The sequence below is a fragment of the Teleopsis dalmanni genome, chromosome 1 (genome assembly GCF_002237135.1).
Source record: "Teleopsis dalmanni isolate 2A chromosome 1, ASM223713v2, whole genome shotgun sequence".
NCBI lineage: Eukaryota > Metazoa > Arthropoda > Insecta > Diptera > Diopsidae > Teleopsis > Teleopsis dalmanni.
In genome coordinates this window covers 107,427,262-107,445,675 of record NC_051846.1, presented here as the reverse complement: position 1 = coordinate 107,445,675, position 18,414 = coordinate 107,427,262, and the positions used below count along the sequence as shown (strand labels likewise).

At 30.8% G+C, this 18,414-nt stretch overlaps 2 protein-coding genes across 4 annotated transcripts in view; one reads left to right on the top strand and one right to left on the bottom strand.

The window, feature by feature from the left end:
• LOC119672294 (GPI inositol-deacylase) overlaps positions 1–12,339 on the top strand; it is a 48,941-nt gene extending 36,602 nt beyond the window's left edge. Inside the window, exons 3-17 of one of the 3 annotated variants that reach the window (XM_038083321.1) lie at positions 8,826–8,901; positions 8,955–9,466; positions 9,536–9,715; positions 9,779–9,946; positions 10,028–10,116; positions 10,172–10,322; positions 10,378–10,516; positions 10,571–10,697; positions 10,754–10,870; positions 10,920–11,110; positions 11,164–11,350; positions 11,408–11,558; positions 11,638–11,939; positions 12,009–12,098; positions 12,153–12,338. In XM_038083321.1, coding sequence (XP_037939249.1) covers positions 8,826–8,901; positions 8,955–9,466; positions 9,536–9,715; positions 9,779–9,946; positions 10,028–10,116; positions 10,172–10,322; positions 10,378–10,516; positions 10,571–10,697; positions 10,754–10,870; positions 10,920–11,110; positions 11,164–11,350; positions 11,408–11,558; positions 11,638–11,939; positions 12,009–12,098; positions 12,153–12,309 — 2,637 coding nt within the window. In that variant the 3' untranslated portion in view covers positions 12,310–12,338. Of the gene's footprint in view, positions 1–8,825; positions 8,902–8,954; positions 9,467–9,535; positions 9,716–9,778; positions 9,947–10,027; positions 10,117–10,171; positions 10,323–10,377; positions 10,517–10,570; positions 10,698–10,753; positions 10,871–10,919; positions 11,111–11,163; positions 11,351–11,407; positions 11,559–11,637; positions 11,940–11,996; positions 12,099–12,152 lie in introns of all 3 variants that reach the window. The other 2 variants (XM_038083312.1, XM_038083328.1) reach the window with 2 other exon arrangements.
• A 3,105-nt stretch (positions 12,340–15,444) lies between these two features.
• On the bottom strand, positions 15,445–16,271 carry LOC119672317 (survival motor neuron protein). Its single transcript, XM_038083341.1, has one exon. It carries the CDS (start codon positions 16,228–16,230, stop codon positions 15,667–15,669), a length of 564 nt encoding a protein of 187 aa, XP_037939269.1. The 5' UTR covers positions 16,231–16,271; the 3' UTR covers positions 15,445–15,666.
• Positions 16,272–18,414: the final 2,143 nt, after the last annotated feature.

Below are 18,414 nucleotides of genomic sequence, written 5' to 3'. Positions count from 1 at the left end.
TCAGCGTTTTATGAATGAGACTCTAGGTGATTTTAATTTCGTTTTTGCGTACATCGACGATATTTTAATTGCGTCAAAAGATGAAGCAGAACACAGAATGCATTTGCGACTGGTTTTAGATCGACTTAGAGAAACTGGTTTGACCGTGAATTTTGCCAAGTGTAAGTTCGGCTGTTCCGAGTTCGAGTTCCTTGGGCACGTTATTAGTGCAAAGGGTTTACGTCCTCCGGAGAGTAAAGTTCAAGCTGTTCGTGATTTTCCTCTGCCAGCAACGGTTAAACAGCTTAGACAATTCTTAGGCATGGTGAACTTTTATCGGCCGTTTCTGCGTAACGCTGTGCAGAATCAGCAGCGGTTGTTTCATCTTACACCAGGTAACCGCAAGAATGATAAGTCGGTGATTTCTTGGACTCCAGAAGATGTAGAGGTTTTTGAGGCTTGCAAGAATGATCTTGCCCAAGCTACGTTGCTTAACTTCATGGCTCTGGATGCACAATTGACGCTCACGACTGATGCTTCAGACGTTGCGGTGGGTGCTGTTCTCCAACAAGTAGTGAAAGGTGTTACTCAGCCATTGGCATTTTATTCAAAAGGTTTGAGTCCAGCGCAGACTAAGTATAGTGCTTATGATCGTGAGTTGACTGCTATCTATCAAGCTGTCCAGCATTTTAAGTATGCATTAGAGGGACGTGATTTCGTCATTTTTACGGATCACAAACCTTTAACGTTTGCGTTCAGGCAAATAAGTGAGAAGGCATCTCCTCGTCGTGCAAGACAGCTGGAGTTTATTAGTCAGTATTGCACTGATATTCGTCATCTGGCTGGTGCAGATAATACGGTGGCTGACTCTTTGTCTCGGGTTGCTACGGTTCAGTTGGAGGCAAATGTTATTGAGTTAATTGCTGAGGGGCAGAAGACTGATGCAGAGTTGCTCGCTCAGCTGAAGAGCCAGTCTGAAGATGGTGTTGGGTTGAAGAAGTTGAGATTGCCGGATTCGAGTATTGAACTGTACTGTGATGTGTCAGGCAGTCGTGTTCGTCCTTTTGTTCCCGCAAACTGTCGGCAGCTGGTACTCTCAAAACTCCATGGTTTGGCTCATCCTGGTATTCGAGCAACGCGGAAATTGGTGCAGGCTAGGTATGTTTGGCTTGGTTTGGTTAAGGATGTAGCTGTGTTTGTGCGTAGTTGCATTGCGTGTCAGAAGTCTAAGATTCAGCGGCATACTAAAACACCAATTGGTTCGTTTGCTGATATTGATAGTCGGTTCCAGCATGTTCATGTTGACATTGTGGGTCCATTGCCTTTGTCTCAGGGGAAGCGTTATTGTTTGACTTGCGTCGATCGTTTTTCTCGGTGGCCTGTTGCTGTGCCTCTGTCGGGCATTACGGCAGAAGAAGTTGCAGCGGCTTTTATCGACGGTTGGGTGGCAAGTTTTGGTTCTCCGCAGGCTATTACCACTGATTTGGGTCGGCAGTTTGAGTCTGCTGTATTTCGGGAACTGACGAGATTGCTTGGAGTGAAACACTTTCATACCACGGCTTATCATCCTCAAGCAAATGGTATGGTTGAACGTTTCCATAGAACATTGAAGGCAGCCATTCGATGTCATTCCTCAAGTAATTGGACGCAGTCTCTTCCGCTTGTGTTGTTGGGATTGCGAACGACACCGAAGCTAGACCTAAATGCTAGTCCTTCAGAGATGTTGTTTGGAAATCCTCTTTGTGTTCCAGGGCAGATGCTTTCGGATTTCAAGCAGAAGTCGTCCGAGACTGATTTTGTGTCGGCGTTGCGAAGGGCTTTAGCTAAGGTTAAATCCGTTGAATCAACAAGACATTGTCATCCATCTGTGTATGTTCCGCGTGACGTTATTAATTGTAAGCACGTTTTTTTCGAGTGGATCGTGCTCGAGCTCCACTTGAGCAGCCTTACGAAGGTCCATTTGAGGTGCTGAGTCGTAGTGAGAAGACGTCTGTTATTGTTTGCCGTGGGAGAGAGGTGACTGTTTCAAATGATAGGTTGAAGGCGGCGTACTTAACGTGTGATGATCTTGAACAGGTTGTTCCAGAAACGCGTCAGCCTTCAGCGCTGTTGAATGGTGATCAGTTAGTGACTTCTGGTGATTGTAGGCGTGAATCCCTGTTGCCGATTCCGAAAGTGACACGAGCTGGTAGAGTAGTGCGTTTCCCAGCAAGGTTAGCGGAATTTCGGGATTAAGAGTGGTGTTGTCGACTTAGTTGTGGTGTCGCGTTGTTGCTAGTACTCCATCGCTAGGAGGGGGTACTGTGGCGACCCAGTTGGCTGTGCATTTATTGAATTTAAAAAGTAAAATTCAATTTCAAATATTTTTAAGTTTTTTGTTGGGATTGAGGAGAACGTTCCGATTTTTCTCTCTGTAAAAAGTTGAATAAAAGTTTATTAACATTGAAAATTTCTAGATTTTTATTAATTAGCAAGGTGAACAGATCATTGCTAAAGATCATATAAATTTGCAGATCCTGGCTTTTGTAATGACTCTGATGATGCTCATAACAGGAACCCAACAAATGTTACAAGTCTCCAAAATTACTGAGGAAATTGGTTACACTCAAATTAGATTGAGGGAAGTAGAAATAATTAATGACACAATTACAATTGTACACATGATCGATCCAAATGAAATTAACTTGATAATTACACAAATCAAAGCAAATATACAGAATTTAGAAATTTTTAACAAAGATTTATTATACAAAGAGATAGAAATACTCCAAGCCAAAGTAAAATCAATAACTCCATTTTCAGAAAGTGTTAGGCAGAAAAGAGGGTTGCTGAACGTCGTTGGTAAAACATATAAATGGTTGTTCGGAACTATGGACGATGATGATCGTCAGGAAATATTAGAACATTTGCGAATTACAGAAGAAAATAATCATAATTCCATTACTACAATAAACAAACAAGTCCAAATAAATCAATACTTTAATGAAAGCATGGTTACTTTAAAAAACAATGTAGAAGAAGACAGAAAAAAAATCAAAACCATTTATGAACAAATTAAATTAAAGAATAGTGAAGTTGTTAAATATTTATTATATATTGACCAAATGCAAAAAATTAGGTTTTTAGAAAATAGACTCAACCAAATACAAGACAATATATCAGCCGCTAAACATAAAATGTTACATCCAAGCATATTATCCACTGAAGAAATAGAACGTTTCAATATTGATTTTTATAAACTTAAGTTATTAAAATTAGGTATAATGGAATATAAAAAATCTATGTTAATTTTTGCAATTAAAATACCAACAAATTTTATTAAAACATTTGTAAAAGCTATAGTACCAATGCCAAATAAAGAATTTATGGAAATTAATGTAAAACTTGAACATGTAATAGAAATAAAAAATATTGTATATACTTACGAAGAGGAAATGGATTTAAAAAACTTAAAAGAAAGTCAAAACTGTATTTATTATCAAAATTGTGTATTAAAGTTTAATAACAAATTCGAAATTTTAAATATGGATGAAGAAACTTTTGTAATTAAGAATGCAAAGAATGATGTAGCAATTCAAGATTGTGATGATAGAAAAGTAATTTTAAACAAGAATTATTTAATATCAATATATAATTGTAAAATAAAAATAAGACAATTTGTTTTCGAAAATAAAAAAGTGATGGTACAAGACAAGTTCTATATTCCGACTACCAATGTCAATATCACTTTTCCAAAAGAAATTAATTTCAGAAAAATCGCTATTAAAAATTTTGAAAATATTAAACAAATTGAAGAACTAAAATTTCATCAAAATGTATCTTATGGAATAAGTGGATTTTTAATTTATGTAATAAACTTGCAATAGTTGTAATATTTTTTTGCATAAAAAAGAAAAATAATATTAAAATTATAAATAAGATTTAAGAACATTCATCTAAAGACATTGAATTAGATGAAATTAAGAAAAAATATTTAACGGAGTAATGAGACCCAGGAGAATCTCGAATCAAGGGGTGGAGGAGTTACATTCTCATACCTCTTGCATACCTTAGTATGCATTTTATTTATGTTTGTATAGACATGCATATTTTCATAAATATCGTATTAACGCGAATATGCATGTTGATATAAATATTAAGCTGTCTACTATAGCGTTATCTAGGTAATGCTATTGCAAAGACAGCAAGCATCAAATTCGGTACCCAGGTGCAAAAATCTGCTGAGTTAGATATTTTGCATTTCAGGGTTAACTGAATTTGATTATGTTTTTAGACTTAAGGTATTGTTTAAGAAATATTTTTAATTTAGTCTTAAGATTCAATTCAATAAAGAAACATATAACTTAAATTTTGTGTCTTTATAAACATAATTCCCAACGAGAAGATGGACCTATGCTTTCTTCTGCAATATGATAGATGTTGCAGCATTGGCAACATTTGGCGTCTTCAAAGACATAGAAATAAAAAATTGGATGCGAGACGGAATTTCCTAGTCACCCTATCAAATACCTTGGCCATTCCAAATATTCAATGGCGAATGCAAAATGTCCACATCACCAAACAGTTCAGCATACGTTCGGCCGTGGAATCGTTTTTCGGTAAACAATTACATTTTACACCAGAAGTCGTGATAGGCTTCTGGCTTTCTTCTTGAGATGAAGAAAAATTGCAGCATTTGTTTAAAAGTTGAAAAATTATGCCTTAAAAGTTCTTTCTTTTGCATCAAATGTTCCAATCCAGTGTGTCATCAACATTCTAAAGTTGAATATATATGTTTTAATTATTGCAATAATAATTAAATAAATACATATTAGTTTTTATTAAATTTTTATTTTTTTCGATATTTTTATCATCAAAAGCGTATTAAAATATGAAAATTAATAAAAATCCAAGCTAAAAATAATTTAAAATATATAAATACATCGTATATATATATATATGTATTTATGCATTAACTCATTAAAGTACTTAATATTTATGTACAAATGCATCAAAACGCATATGTGTCTGGCCAGACCCATGAGTACCGTACGTGACTATCAAAATATGTGCCTATCGGAGTGTTAATGTGACATGTGTTTGGATGTTGTTCTGTTGTACCGTTTCCAATATCTAGTATTTTTTTCTTTGTTTTCTTTTCCCTTTATAAACTGCCAATATTTGGTATCTAATATTTTTTTAAAGTAGTGAAAATTGAAATAATAATTCAAATCAATATTAAGAATTAATTGTTGTGTATGAAATATAGACAATAAATAAAAAAAATGTATTGAAATTTTATAAAAAAAAAGATGATAAAATATTAAGAGTAGATGAGTCAATAAAGAAATTAAAATTGTATTATGTGTATATTAAATAGCTAGTTTTAGATGTTATATTATATTTGATATATTGATAGTTCTGAAGAAAATAAGCGCTTCAAAAGTCTATTATATGTTGCATCGTCATTTGGTAGCTGCCTCATTGCTGGAAGAGTAATCTATCTGTTATTTTTACTACTTTTTCTTACGAAGGGTATCTTTAAGTCACGATTAATGTCCTAGTTTGAGTTGTCCTAATCTTAGTAGATGATAAGTATTTTTGATCAAAGTCTTTAGAGTATTTGTATGTTGAATTTGCATGCTCTGTCCCATATTTCGCATCTTTCCAAGTTAATCTGTTATCTATGATTACAACAAGGTAATTTGCCTATGTGTGTGTGAAGACTTTATCATTATTAATTTTTAAACGTTTTAGGTGATATTTTTATTCGTGTAGATGACATGTACTGTTTTGCTTGTGATTATTTGAGCTCTCTATTTGTCCAACTATCAAGCGTTACATTTAATATACTCAGGAAAATTGTTTTAAGTCAATATTGCTTGTAATTTTATTTACGACTCTGTGAACATGTATATTTGAATATTTTTTCCGGAAGTCTAATTCAGGATAAATAAATAAATCGATTCTAGTAAAAAGTTAATAATCGATTCTAGTCGTGGTAATAGAATTTTTTTTTAAACAATTTTGACATAACTGGTAATAGGCTAATTGGTCTGTATAAATTTGTAAAAGTTATGTCTTTATTTGGTTAGGGTATAGTTATTACTTCTGATACTTTCCATGATTTTGGAAAATACTTAAGGTGAATCTTTTCCGTAATACCATCATATCCCGGAGATTTTCTTAGTTTAATTTTATTTTTTATAGCATTTATAATCTTTGTTATAGGGACTTTCTTTATTACTATATTTTGGGTAGAGCTATGCTACGTTACTATATTGCTGTTTTGGGCTGCTAAACGTAGCTTTGAAATAGGCGTCAAAAAGGTCAGCTTTTTCAAGGTTAGTTCTACCCAAAATTCAGTATTAGTTTAAAAAATATTTTGATCATTTTGCATCGCTGGAATTTTTGCCATTAAAGTGGTCAAAATAAAACTTGGTCAGTATTTTGATATGCATATCAAAGTCAGTATTTTCTCCAACTAGATTGTATGTGAATGTAATAAACAAATCTGGACGATTTGGCCACGTAAACAATTGCCTTTTGTTTGTATTCATGCATGTATCGTAGACTATAAACGTAGCTTGATGGTAGAATAAATGCATTGCCAATGTTGTTGATATTTAAATTTCCATCGACGTTTCCAAAAAGACAATTTCGTGAAGTGCATCGTACGAACGATAAATATAGTGATTTTAATGTATTGCAAATGTTCCAGTGGAGTACTACTTTTCTTGAAACACGATAGAGGCCAGATATTTCTTTGCACCGACAACAATTTTTGAATTGTGCTGAACAATCGATGTATGGTGCATATTCGAACGCAAGTCGATCAAATGATGCACGACTTGTTTGTCGTTCCTGTGCTCCTTGCTGTACTGATTTTGTTTTTTCTATTTATTTGCATGGTTCTATTGGATTTTACATACACCGTTGGTGTGTTGTTCCTATGCTGCGTGCATTAAGGCTTGATCTTCCCTATATTTTACTTAAAACAACAATAATATCCACAATGATACTCAGCAACAACTCAATTAAAATCAAAATAAAAAAACAACGTACAAAAAAGCCAAACTCACACGTTGTTTATACTCATATATTTGTGAAACACTTCAGAAAAATTGTATGTTATAATATTTAGACTAAAATTAAAACATTGTGAGTAATTTTTTTTCTACATGCTATGAACATATGCCAGTAGATTTGTGATTGTATGTATATTTGAATGAGTAATTTGAAAATTAAAAAAAAATTTCTTGAAAACTCGTGTTACATAGTGCCAACTAAACTATTTTATCTTTCAAGCGGAAACCGCCTATACACATTCACAAAATTTATTATAGTGTATTGATATATTAATACGAGATTTTTATATAATCAATCTTATACTATGTTGAGACACACTTTAATTTCCCAAAAATCTTGATTTCATCTTTGTTTCAGCGAAATTAAATTGTTTTTTTTTTTTCAATACAAAATTCAGTTTTAACATTAGAACGAAATTATGAAAAATGGCCTTAAAAATGCAACTATGCTTAAAATAAATTTTCAGCAAAAAATAAGGTCCTATAACGAAAAAGTGACATTGCAGAGTAAGTGAAAAATAATAATTCACATACGTTTCTTCCTAAATATATTTTTCCCTAGAATAGAATTCCCCTATTCTGAATTGCTTGGGAGACAGCCATTCCCTTAAAATGTGTGAACAATTAAAAATCCAAATTTTTATTTTTGTACTTTGGCAGCATTTGCATTTTTTGATAGCGAGAAGTACGAAATTAAGAAGCTTAACAATCAAATGAAGAGAAATACGCGTACAAAAACAGGAGCAAGAAATGCAACAGAGAATAATAAACAGAAGAAAAAATTAGCGGAACGCTGTAATTTCTTGTAAATACAAATGTAAATTTTGATTTTAAAATTGCGAAGGAATTGTTACAAAAAGAGCAAGAAATGCAATAGGAAATTAATTAACAGAGAAAAAAAGTTTGCGGGATGCTGCAAATCCACTTATAAGAATTCATTTTAATCAATTTTTAAAAATGCAAAAAAATTTAATTTGTAATTACAATTCAAGAAAAATATTAACTCTACTTTTACCAACCATTTTATATTTGAGTTCATAATAACCAAAAAAATAAAACTATTTTTCGACTTACAGCTTATATTCATTATTATTATTTATTATTATTATTTTTTATTATTATTATTTATTATTATTATTTATTACTACAAATTCTTAATTTACAAAATAAATTTTAAGCTTAGTCTATTCACAAATAGTTTGTACAAATTCATTCTACTCGTCGCTGTTTCTAGCGGAAAAACTTAGCTGGCTAAAAGTTTTCTGTCTTCAATAATAACTTACATGGAGCGATAGATATTCTGATATGGCTTTTGTCTACACTCAGGGATGAGTAGTACCTAGTCTAACTTGATAGTTCACCAACCAATACCAGTAAACTACCAAGTTCTTTGATTTTATGGCCGCCTGACTATTCAAGTATACATTTATATACTGTATATTGGTTTAGATAGTTTTTTGATTGTAAGTCTTTAATCTAACAAAAATTAACTTCCTTTCCTTTCAAATATTGCAACATAGTAATCATATTAAGTAAATATCGGTACATATAAAATAATAAAACTTAATGGCAAAAACAAAAACCACCAGTTGTTAGCTATATACATACATTAAAAATGCAAGATGAAAACGTTTATCCCTAAACTAGAATCGCTGCAAACGTTGCATCTTTAAAGAAGACATGTATTTCATCTATTTAATTTTTTATATGAACAGTAGTTTATCATTAAAATGTTTTGAATTCAATCTAACATATAAAGTGCAATGTTATATTTTTTAGGGGCGCTCTTTAGCTTCTGTTGCAATTAGAAAAGCACTTGATGATGGTAACAATATTCATATGGATTATTTTACAGGTACAATACTGAACATAGTGTTAATTGAAATACATGTTATCTCAATTTTTCAGTTGATTTTAATGATGAATTATCAGCCATATATGGAGGATATTTGGAGGATCAAAAGTTATTCTTAAAAATTTGCATAAAATCAGTTTTGGCGTTATATAAACATTTGGATAATAATAACAAAAGTGTGGTTTTGATTGGTCATTCTATGGGTGGTAAAATTGCCCAGTCCGTTCTCACAGATAATGATACAGTTAAATTGATTAATACAGTTATTTTCATATCGTCACCATTAGATAATCCTGTAGTTAATATTGATACGGAAATGAACTTATTTTATGAAAAAACAAATAAAATGTTAATGGAGACTAGATCACAAAATTTGCTATCAAATGCGAATATATGTACTAACACTGTTTTTTTGCAAGAAATAGCTAAAAAATTTTCTATTGCACAACAAAGCAATAAATCACTTACAGAAAATGTTTTATTAATTTCTATTGGAGGAGGAAATCGTGACTTACTTGTACGTGCTGGTCTTACTTCGTCCAGATTTAGTGATATCCATGCTATGGAAAGTTGTTTGCAAATCAGTATTCAATCATCTATATAACAATTTTTTTTATAATTTTTGAACTTACAGACATCTTCCATACCTAATGTTTGGGTCAGTTGTGATCATTTATCTTCAGTTTGGTGTTATCAATTGGTTGTAGTTATAAATAAATTTTTATTCGAAATTGCAGTAACTGATTCTTTAAATAACGCTATGTTCAATCATAAAAAAACGGATCGGTTGACAACTGCTGTTCGTCACTTTTCAGTAAGGATTAAGGATTACTTGCAATAATTTACATCATTTTTATGCATTCTGTATTATTTATAGAAGTTCAAAAATCGAATCAATATTCATGAAGTTGGATTGCTTAAAGAAAATAATGATCAAGACTTATGGCATGAGGATTTTAAAAGAGTATTTCAGAAAAGATTTAAAAAAGCTGTTAAGCAAAACTACAATCATATGATATCATTACGAAAATTTGAAACATATCAGGTACAGTAATTTTATATTTATATATGGTCAACTTTAGTTTATTTTGCATGATTATTTATATGCTACAAAATTTTCATTTAGAAGCTGTATATTGAAATTAACAACTTTCACGATAAGCATTGGCTATATGGATGTACTGCACAGACACTTTGGAATGGTAAAAATGTTTGGTAATTTTTTTAAATTTATCTTTTGTAAATTACGTTGCAAAACTTCTTTTTTAAGTGAAAGCGGTTTTTCAATAGACCAGTATGTAGAAAAAATGCCTTTTAAAGATAAAGTTCGTTCAATGGCAATACTTGATTTGAATAACTTAAGAAAAACGTTCTTAAATTGGACTCATGTAGTCGCGCATATAACATCAATTGATCAGCCAGTAAATATTATTACCATCTTTTTATCTTTTATTTAACATTTTTATATAATTATAGATGAATCTAAATGTTGATATATATAATTCAAAAGAGAGACATTTTAATATAATAATGCCACGTTGGTATAACTTTTTAAAAGCTAATATCATAAATGAGACGATGCAAGGATCTTTGTACTACAAAGTATACATTCAAGGCAGGGAATATTAAATTGATTATTCTTGTATCTTTTTTATTTTAAATCTTTTAGACCTTGATGAAAGTTTTCAAACACTAAGAGTTAACATAGACCCACTTTCTTGCTCTAACTCATATAATGTTATTACAAAAATTTGTGTACCTTGGGCGCATGGATTTATTCAATACAAAACCTTGAGGTACGCATAGTTTTTAGAGTAATATTATTAATTTTATATATTAATAACTTTTCTAGTGAGACTACAAAAGGTTCAAGCATTTACATAAGCACGCCTTTTGATCGTCCTTATAAAAATAATGAATCTATTGTTTTGGAAATTTTCTTAGATGCAGCGTGCAGATACAAAATAAGGTGATATTTATATTCTTAAAGTTTAAATATATATTCTTTTCTTCCCTAGTTATCAATTTTCTTTGGACGTAACGCTGTCAAGAATAGTACTGGAATTTTATCATTGGCTTCCATCCCATATAATTGCAGTTTTTATTATTGTGTTACGAAATCATATATTTTTATTTGAAAAGAAGACTTTAAAACATATAAGACCATACTCAGGAATTTTTCAGTTTAGTTCTATATATGTTATACCTAGTAAGAAATCATTATATGTCAATGTTTCGAAGTCATTTATACATATTTTACAGCATGTCGTATATTAAGAAAGTTTTTAGTGCAATTCGAGTTTTTATCTATACCTAAATTGACTACTTCGTCCTTAATTGTGCCTTTCATTATACATGCGACGGCAATAGTTATTTCAGTAGCCGCAAATGGTTGTGTTTTATTAACTTTGTTTTTGACAGGCGGATTTATTCACAAAATCTTTTTTAGGTAATACTTACGAACATGTAGCATGTACAGCTTATACGCATAATAAATTTCTTTCAGGGTTACAGATCTTCAAAAAACAAAATACGCAATATTCAGACCTCTTTTGACGTCATTGCCATTTACATTCATAGCATTTTCTATCGGAGTTGCTGTTAGCACTTGTAGTGGGATTGCTTTAATAGTGGCTTCTATAGTTTACTTTATTTTGGTAATATTTTACTTTTAAAGACTTTACTTTTAAATAATAAATTTTTAATGTTGTACTGATAAAAATTATTTTTAAAAAGTTATTAAATGCGTACAGACGACATTTGACTCACATCGCAACTGGACTTTCTAAAAAGCGTCAAGATCAGACTGATACAATGTTTACACCACATAGCAATATTAATAAAATACGTTGTACAAAAGAGGACAACAAAATTGAAGATGATAATTTTAAAACAATACATGAAACCGAAAAGTTACCAAATTCATATAAGATGGAAGAAATTCAATATTTTCCATTTCATTTATCAATGTTTTTTTTGTTATTAGCTCTGACTTTACTGAACATTCCAGTGACGATAGCTTGGTTTAAGAGTTACAGGTAATAAAAACATTAAATATGCTTAATATTATTAAAAACTAATATTCTATATGGAAGTACAATGAATAGCAGAAATTTTTCAAATTCTTCTCTGATACCTTCAATCGCCGTGCTTGGAAGTTTATGTCTATTTTTACAATTGAATGTTTCCTTTCATAAGTATTGTAACTGCCACAATAATAATATACATGATTTTAAAACATTTGATTGCAGATTTGGAAATAATGTCACTTCATTGCTGCTGTATCTTTGTGCTTCAGCTTGTATACTATACTGCCAAGAGGATTTATACCGGCTAAATTTGATAATAGCAACTGTGTTTATAATCATATTAATTAAAGAAATACTTGCCCGAATTATGAAACGATAAATAAATAAAATAATAATTTTAATTAAAAATAAAACTTTTTGTTAATATCATTAACAGTTGCAATCAGTGAACGAATAAAAACTGTATATTTTTGTTAAAAAATACTACACTAACAGTATAGTTATGTAAATAAAATCAAAAATGCATAAAAAAATGTCTAGAGCTTGTGTTCATGAACACAAATGGTTTCTGACATCTCATGTAAAATTTTTAATGTTTTTGATAGAGTAACTTTCACAATTTTTGTAGCAATCATTTCCCGAGGGTAGTGTATTTCAGTTATAAGAAAGATCACAGAATTGCAACAAGTTATAATTTCAACACACAGAGTACACTCGTAAAAAACCAAATATGAAACCACATAAATGTTTTTTTTCACACACTACTCATATGCGTTCACATTCGCCACTGAAATGATTCATAAGTATATTATTCAACGGATGCCGGTTAAGTAAAGTATTCTAAATGGGAGTATGAATATACTAATCTAAAATGAATGACACGAATAGCTTATAGCATTTGTAAAAATTTTGTGTCAGCGATGTTGTTTGCTAAGCAAAAAATTTCTGCCTGTTTAGTTCTATGTCTTTGGTGTGTGTGTTGTTGTTAGCATTGTAAATGCATGTATTTTGTTCGTGATCTTAAATATTATGTGTGCATTAAATTAGAGGCAGTGGTGACGTGTGCCCTATCTGGAAGGGTGTGCGGCCCTTCTACAATGTTGTTTTTACATGTACCACTTAAATTAAAAATGATAAATTGAAATATATAAGATGTTTTATTAATAATAACTATATTACATTAGGTAACAATATATTCATAATATAACATTTAATAATTCATTAACAAAATAACATATTAAACAAATTGAGTAAATAATTTAAATATAAGTTTAATATTATATCAATATGCAATAACATAAATACAACTTTGCGCATATATCTTATAACATCAAACCAACTTTTTTCAAACAAAAGAGTTTGTATTTAGAACCATACATGTTTATGCAGTGATCAAACACAATGGAACACACTTGTAACGTATAAATGTGCGGCCAGCTACTCCGCACACAAAGTGGTTATTATTCGCTGAGCAACAGCTAAAAGGGGAGAGACGAAATTTGAAGGAAATGTATGGTGATGTGAGGTGCAAACTTTAGCCGGACATCTAACCGCTTCGGCAAGTCAACATGAATTGTTATACATGTAGTTGATATTCGAATAGAACAGAACATACTCTCATACAATTCCCAATCTCTATTTCTCATATTTTAAGCTAGAGCACACGCACATTATTTTTTTCATTCTACTATTGTGCACACTTATGACAGAAATGTATGAATGCAATTGCTTAAAGGGCAAAGACTTGCTACTTATGAGCACAACCAACGACTATAATAGCTAAGAGAAGCAAATTAATTGAGTTTTTATAGACAATTATATATAATTGTTTATGCTAAAAATTTAATTTTTAAAAATATATATATAAAAATGTAATAAACAATATTAATTCTTAATGTAAAGATATTGAATAAATTTATATATATTATTTGACAATTTGCAAATTATGTTAGGGTGTCGCACACTTCTGCACCTTAGAGCATTCGTCCAAATTCTGAAATTAATGAGATTCCTAGAATAAGTTAAAATAAACTTTTGCAATTATGGTATGTACAGGTAAAACATTGCTTCTTTTTTAGTGTAACATCTGCACAATCATAAACTATTATTAGTTCATTAATTGAAGCATGAAGGACATTTCTATCCTAATTATATAAAAAAAGTAAATTATAATTTACGCAAATTTTATATAAAAGCAGTGAATGTTTGAAAATAAAGACATTGAAGAATTGATATCATAACGTAAGGTTGTTTATTAATTAATTAAAAAAGAGTTAAAAATTTAGAAAAGAGTTAAATTTAACATGTAAGTTTCTGCGATTGATACTCTGTTGCAAAATTTCTTGCTCCTGTTCTTGAGCCAAATCCTCCGCTAAAACTCGAAATGCAATTGGATGCATTTTTGAAAACTTTTTTAAAATTTTTCTTTAAATAATCATTAACAACTGCACAATTCTTGTTTATTTTGCTCATGCACAATTCTTTTTATATATTTATTTTACTCATTAAAATAAATGTTTTTTATTATTTATTATTTACTCATAAAATAACATATTTATTTCCGATAATTTGTGCAGCGGACAAAAAATGCGTTTTTTACATTTAAATCAACATATGATACGCAATTCTTTTCTTTGTTATACGCATTTTCGCACTTTTCGTCATTAAAAAGTGGCAGGGTTGCCAAAATTTAACAAAACAAATTTGAAACTGCTGTCTCCCAAGCAATTCAGAATAAGGGAGTTGTGTGTTTGGGAACAGCGTGGGAATAGGGAGCTTAGTTTCCTGGCAGTATTCAGAATAGGCCTGATTAATTTTGCACGGAAGCATTTAAATTGAACTCTTGCTAAATTGAAGATATTTTTTAGCGATAAATGGAAACTTTATATATTTAATTTGGATAGGATGTGCACAGTACGCCACGAAAAAGAAAAACGTTTGTATCCGCGTAGCTGCCAAGCGACGGTGAAGCATGGGGTGGGTCAGTAATGATTTGGGTGTTCTTTTAAGGATTTGGACTTGGTCCTATTTATGCAATTCATCAAATAATGGACCAACATGTGTACAAAGATATTTTAGAAAGCCATACCGAATGGGAAATGGCACTTCGATGAGTTTATCTGCATGCTAAGAACCTAAAATATACCTTAAAGCTGGTAAAGATATGAATTTTGAACAATAGAATTGCAGTATTAGATTGGGGCCAGCCCGATTTGAATTCAATTGAGAACATTTTAATATTCTCAAACGTTTGAGGTCCTGAAAGATGAATGCTAAAAAAATTCCAAATAGTTTTATTGACAATTTAATATCATCTATGGCCCGCAGTTGTGCCCAAGTAATGTAAAGCAAATGGTTTTGTGCAAAATACAAAAATAAAGTTGCGATTGTTTTGCATAGCTGCATTTCGGAATACTTCATTATTTTTGTGAATTATTTCACCCGTTATGAAGAATAGTTGGTTTTGATGTTTTCTTGTGGCAGTTAATACAATAACAAAACTTTGTAATTAAGATTAATAAAAAGTAAAACAGTGGACAAGAAAACTTATTTATTTGGTGTGCTCATTTTGGTGGATTTTATTATGCACAACACTATGCAACAATGCAAACACGGTAAAACAAGTGTTTTATTTAGTTTCATTATAAAACATGTCACAAGTCCTCAAATTTACAATGAAATACATCTTAATTTTACTACAAAATATTTTAATACATTTTTAGTTATTTTAGTCTTATTAAATTTTAGATATATGAATTCCCTGATATATTCCAGTGTAATAACCACTCATATACCAAGCCATTAGCATTGCAGAAAGATGTGCAGAATCGTGAGAGCAGCTACTATTTGTAAAAATAGGCGGTAATGGCGGTGGAGGGGGTATGTGTGCGGTACCCTGTTGATACTGAATATCTCGGTTGACATTGTTGCTCGCATTGTCATTTATGTGCATCGCTTTAATAATTTGGTCGCGTCTCGCTTTCTTTCCAAACGACATAGTAAGATCAGACAGAGAAACTTCCTCTAAATTATTATACCCACAATATTGTATAACACACATTTGTTCGTTAATACTAATTATTTGTGCTTCATAGTCTACTTGATCAGCATATGTAGCACGCACGTAACTCCCAACTCTGAATCTTTTATTTGCACATGAAAATTCCACTTCAGCAGTGCTATTTTTGATTTGGTCACTATATTGATTCGTATCCAGCGCTGGAGCTTCATCTTTTTTCCAATTGGTTGATGTCTTGTACGTTTCTACTAATAAATAATCGTCCATAATCTGCCGCACCATAAACTTATCCACTGTTCAAAGAATTTTAAGAACAAATAAAACGAAGCGCGCGCAATACATAATGGAATAAGGTATACACGAAACGATGTGAGTCAAACCTTGTTTGACCAAATTTTTATTTAAAAACGATTGATGTGTCTCATCATAATTCAAAACAAACTACATGCTACTACTAGTGATTATTTTTTCAATCTTCTGAATAAAATCATTCACTTAATAAATTAAAATGAAGGATATTAAGTTTTATTCAAACGCACATGAAAAAACATTTTGCAATAACGAAGTAAATTAATATATGATGGAAACTTTATAATTAAACTTTATATATAATTATATGTATATATATAAGTTAACAACGGATTTACTGGTGTCAGCGGATAATATATTTTTTAATAAATATTATCATATTTATATATGATAATATTTATAATTTTTAAATATATTATTTAACGCACTTATATCAATTGTAAAATATTAATAAAAAAGAATTCGTATGTAACCAATTTCCAGACACTACGTCAGCATAAGATCATATTTCTTTTTGCATTCCTATGCTGAAGTACATGTCGAACAGCAAAATCAATAAATGCGTTTTCAGTTTTTTAGAAAAGCGCTTCATAGGAAGCTAACGCGTTTTATTTAATTTTGTGAGTAAAGTCTTCATAGAAGACAGAAAAATTAAATAAAATAACAATTGTGCCAAGACAATTGTTAACTTATATAGTCTATATAGTTTTTTTTTTAAATGCTTAATACTAAATGTGCAATACTTTTATACATCTGAGCATAGTAATCAACGCCAGGTTTAAAATTGAAACTGGTGTTGGATTAAGGTTTCAAAATTGCGAGCATCGCTAAAAAATAAAGTTTGCATTTACTATATGCTTGGTGTCCAATTTTCACATTTTTTAAATCCGGCTTATAATGTGTAGAAATACTTGTACAATGTAACGCAAGTACTGTTTTGGCTTCCACATTGATCTTTTTTTTGCCTTGTTTATGTCCAGGTATTCATATTTTTGAGGGCATCACAATGGTCAATATATGCATCCGAGTGGAAATGCTGACAACTGTCAGCACGCGCTTTCCGAACCTAACCTAGAGTAAAATATACCTTCAAATTTTACTATATAAACTGAAAACTAATTTTTAGCTTCGATTAAGTACATTTTGGTTGTAGAAATTATAAAAGGAAGTGCAACGTTTTCAAGGAAATGCCACTACTAAATATTTCTTTACTTTTGTAAATATGTCAAAAACAAATTTCTTAAACTGTCAAACTGCCATTAAAAACTTTTACTTAGGGTGTATTCAATGTATTCATTTGCATTTGGAACTCATTTGAATCTCATTGGAACTCGTTTATACAAAATGAGATATATTGCGCGTGTGCTTTCACTTGTGCATATGAGATAAGCAAAATGCATATGCAACAACGCAGCTATGTATAATCGTGTAGAGTTGTAAGCATAGCTAATGAAAGTAAGCAATTGAAAATAGTTGTAGCAAAGAATCTATAGTACAAAGAAGTGCCACGCTCATACAAACGAAATACCCACTTTATTTTGCTGGTGGATTTATAATAAATCCACCCAACCTCATGCAACAATGTTCGATCGAGTCATTGTTGCCTGCTTCTCAAATTGCCGTTAATCAGTTTTTTTTTGGTGATTATCTGAAATGAAAAGATATGTTATAATTAATAAATTTATTTCTAATTATTCTAATTTTTTTTTTTAAATAGTTTCTTTCGTCATAAAAAGACACGCCATTATCGGCAAGAAAAAATTAACCTTAATTATATATAATTTGTTAATCGAATAAGATATATAATAGGGGTATTCAGGCAACTGATTAGTTGCTTAGTTGATTCAAAAACTTCATATAAAAAAAATTTAGCATTTTGATGTTAATCAGTTGCTTGAACGACCCAAAATGCGTAATCTGATTAGTTTGTTGTGTGTAAATGCCTTGGCAGCACTCGCATTAACAGCAAAAGCGAAACATACGTTAACAGTGAAAATTGTTTACACACAATTCAAACAGCTGAGAGAGATAGCTAACAAATTTCTATACAAAAGTTCATTTTAAGTTATTATTACGACACTTGGGACTGGCAGCACTATTAATCAAATTTGTACTAATCTGAGAATCACCGAAATAGTTGATTCCCTGCTTAGTTTC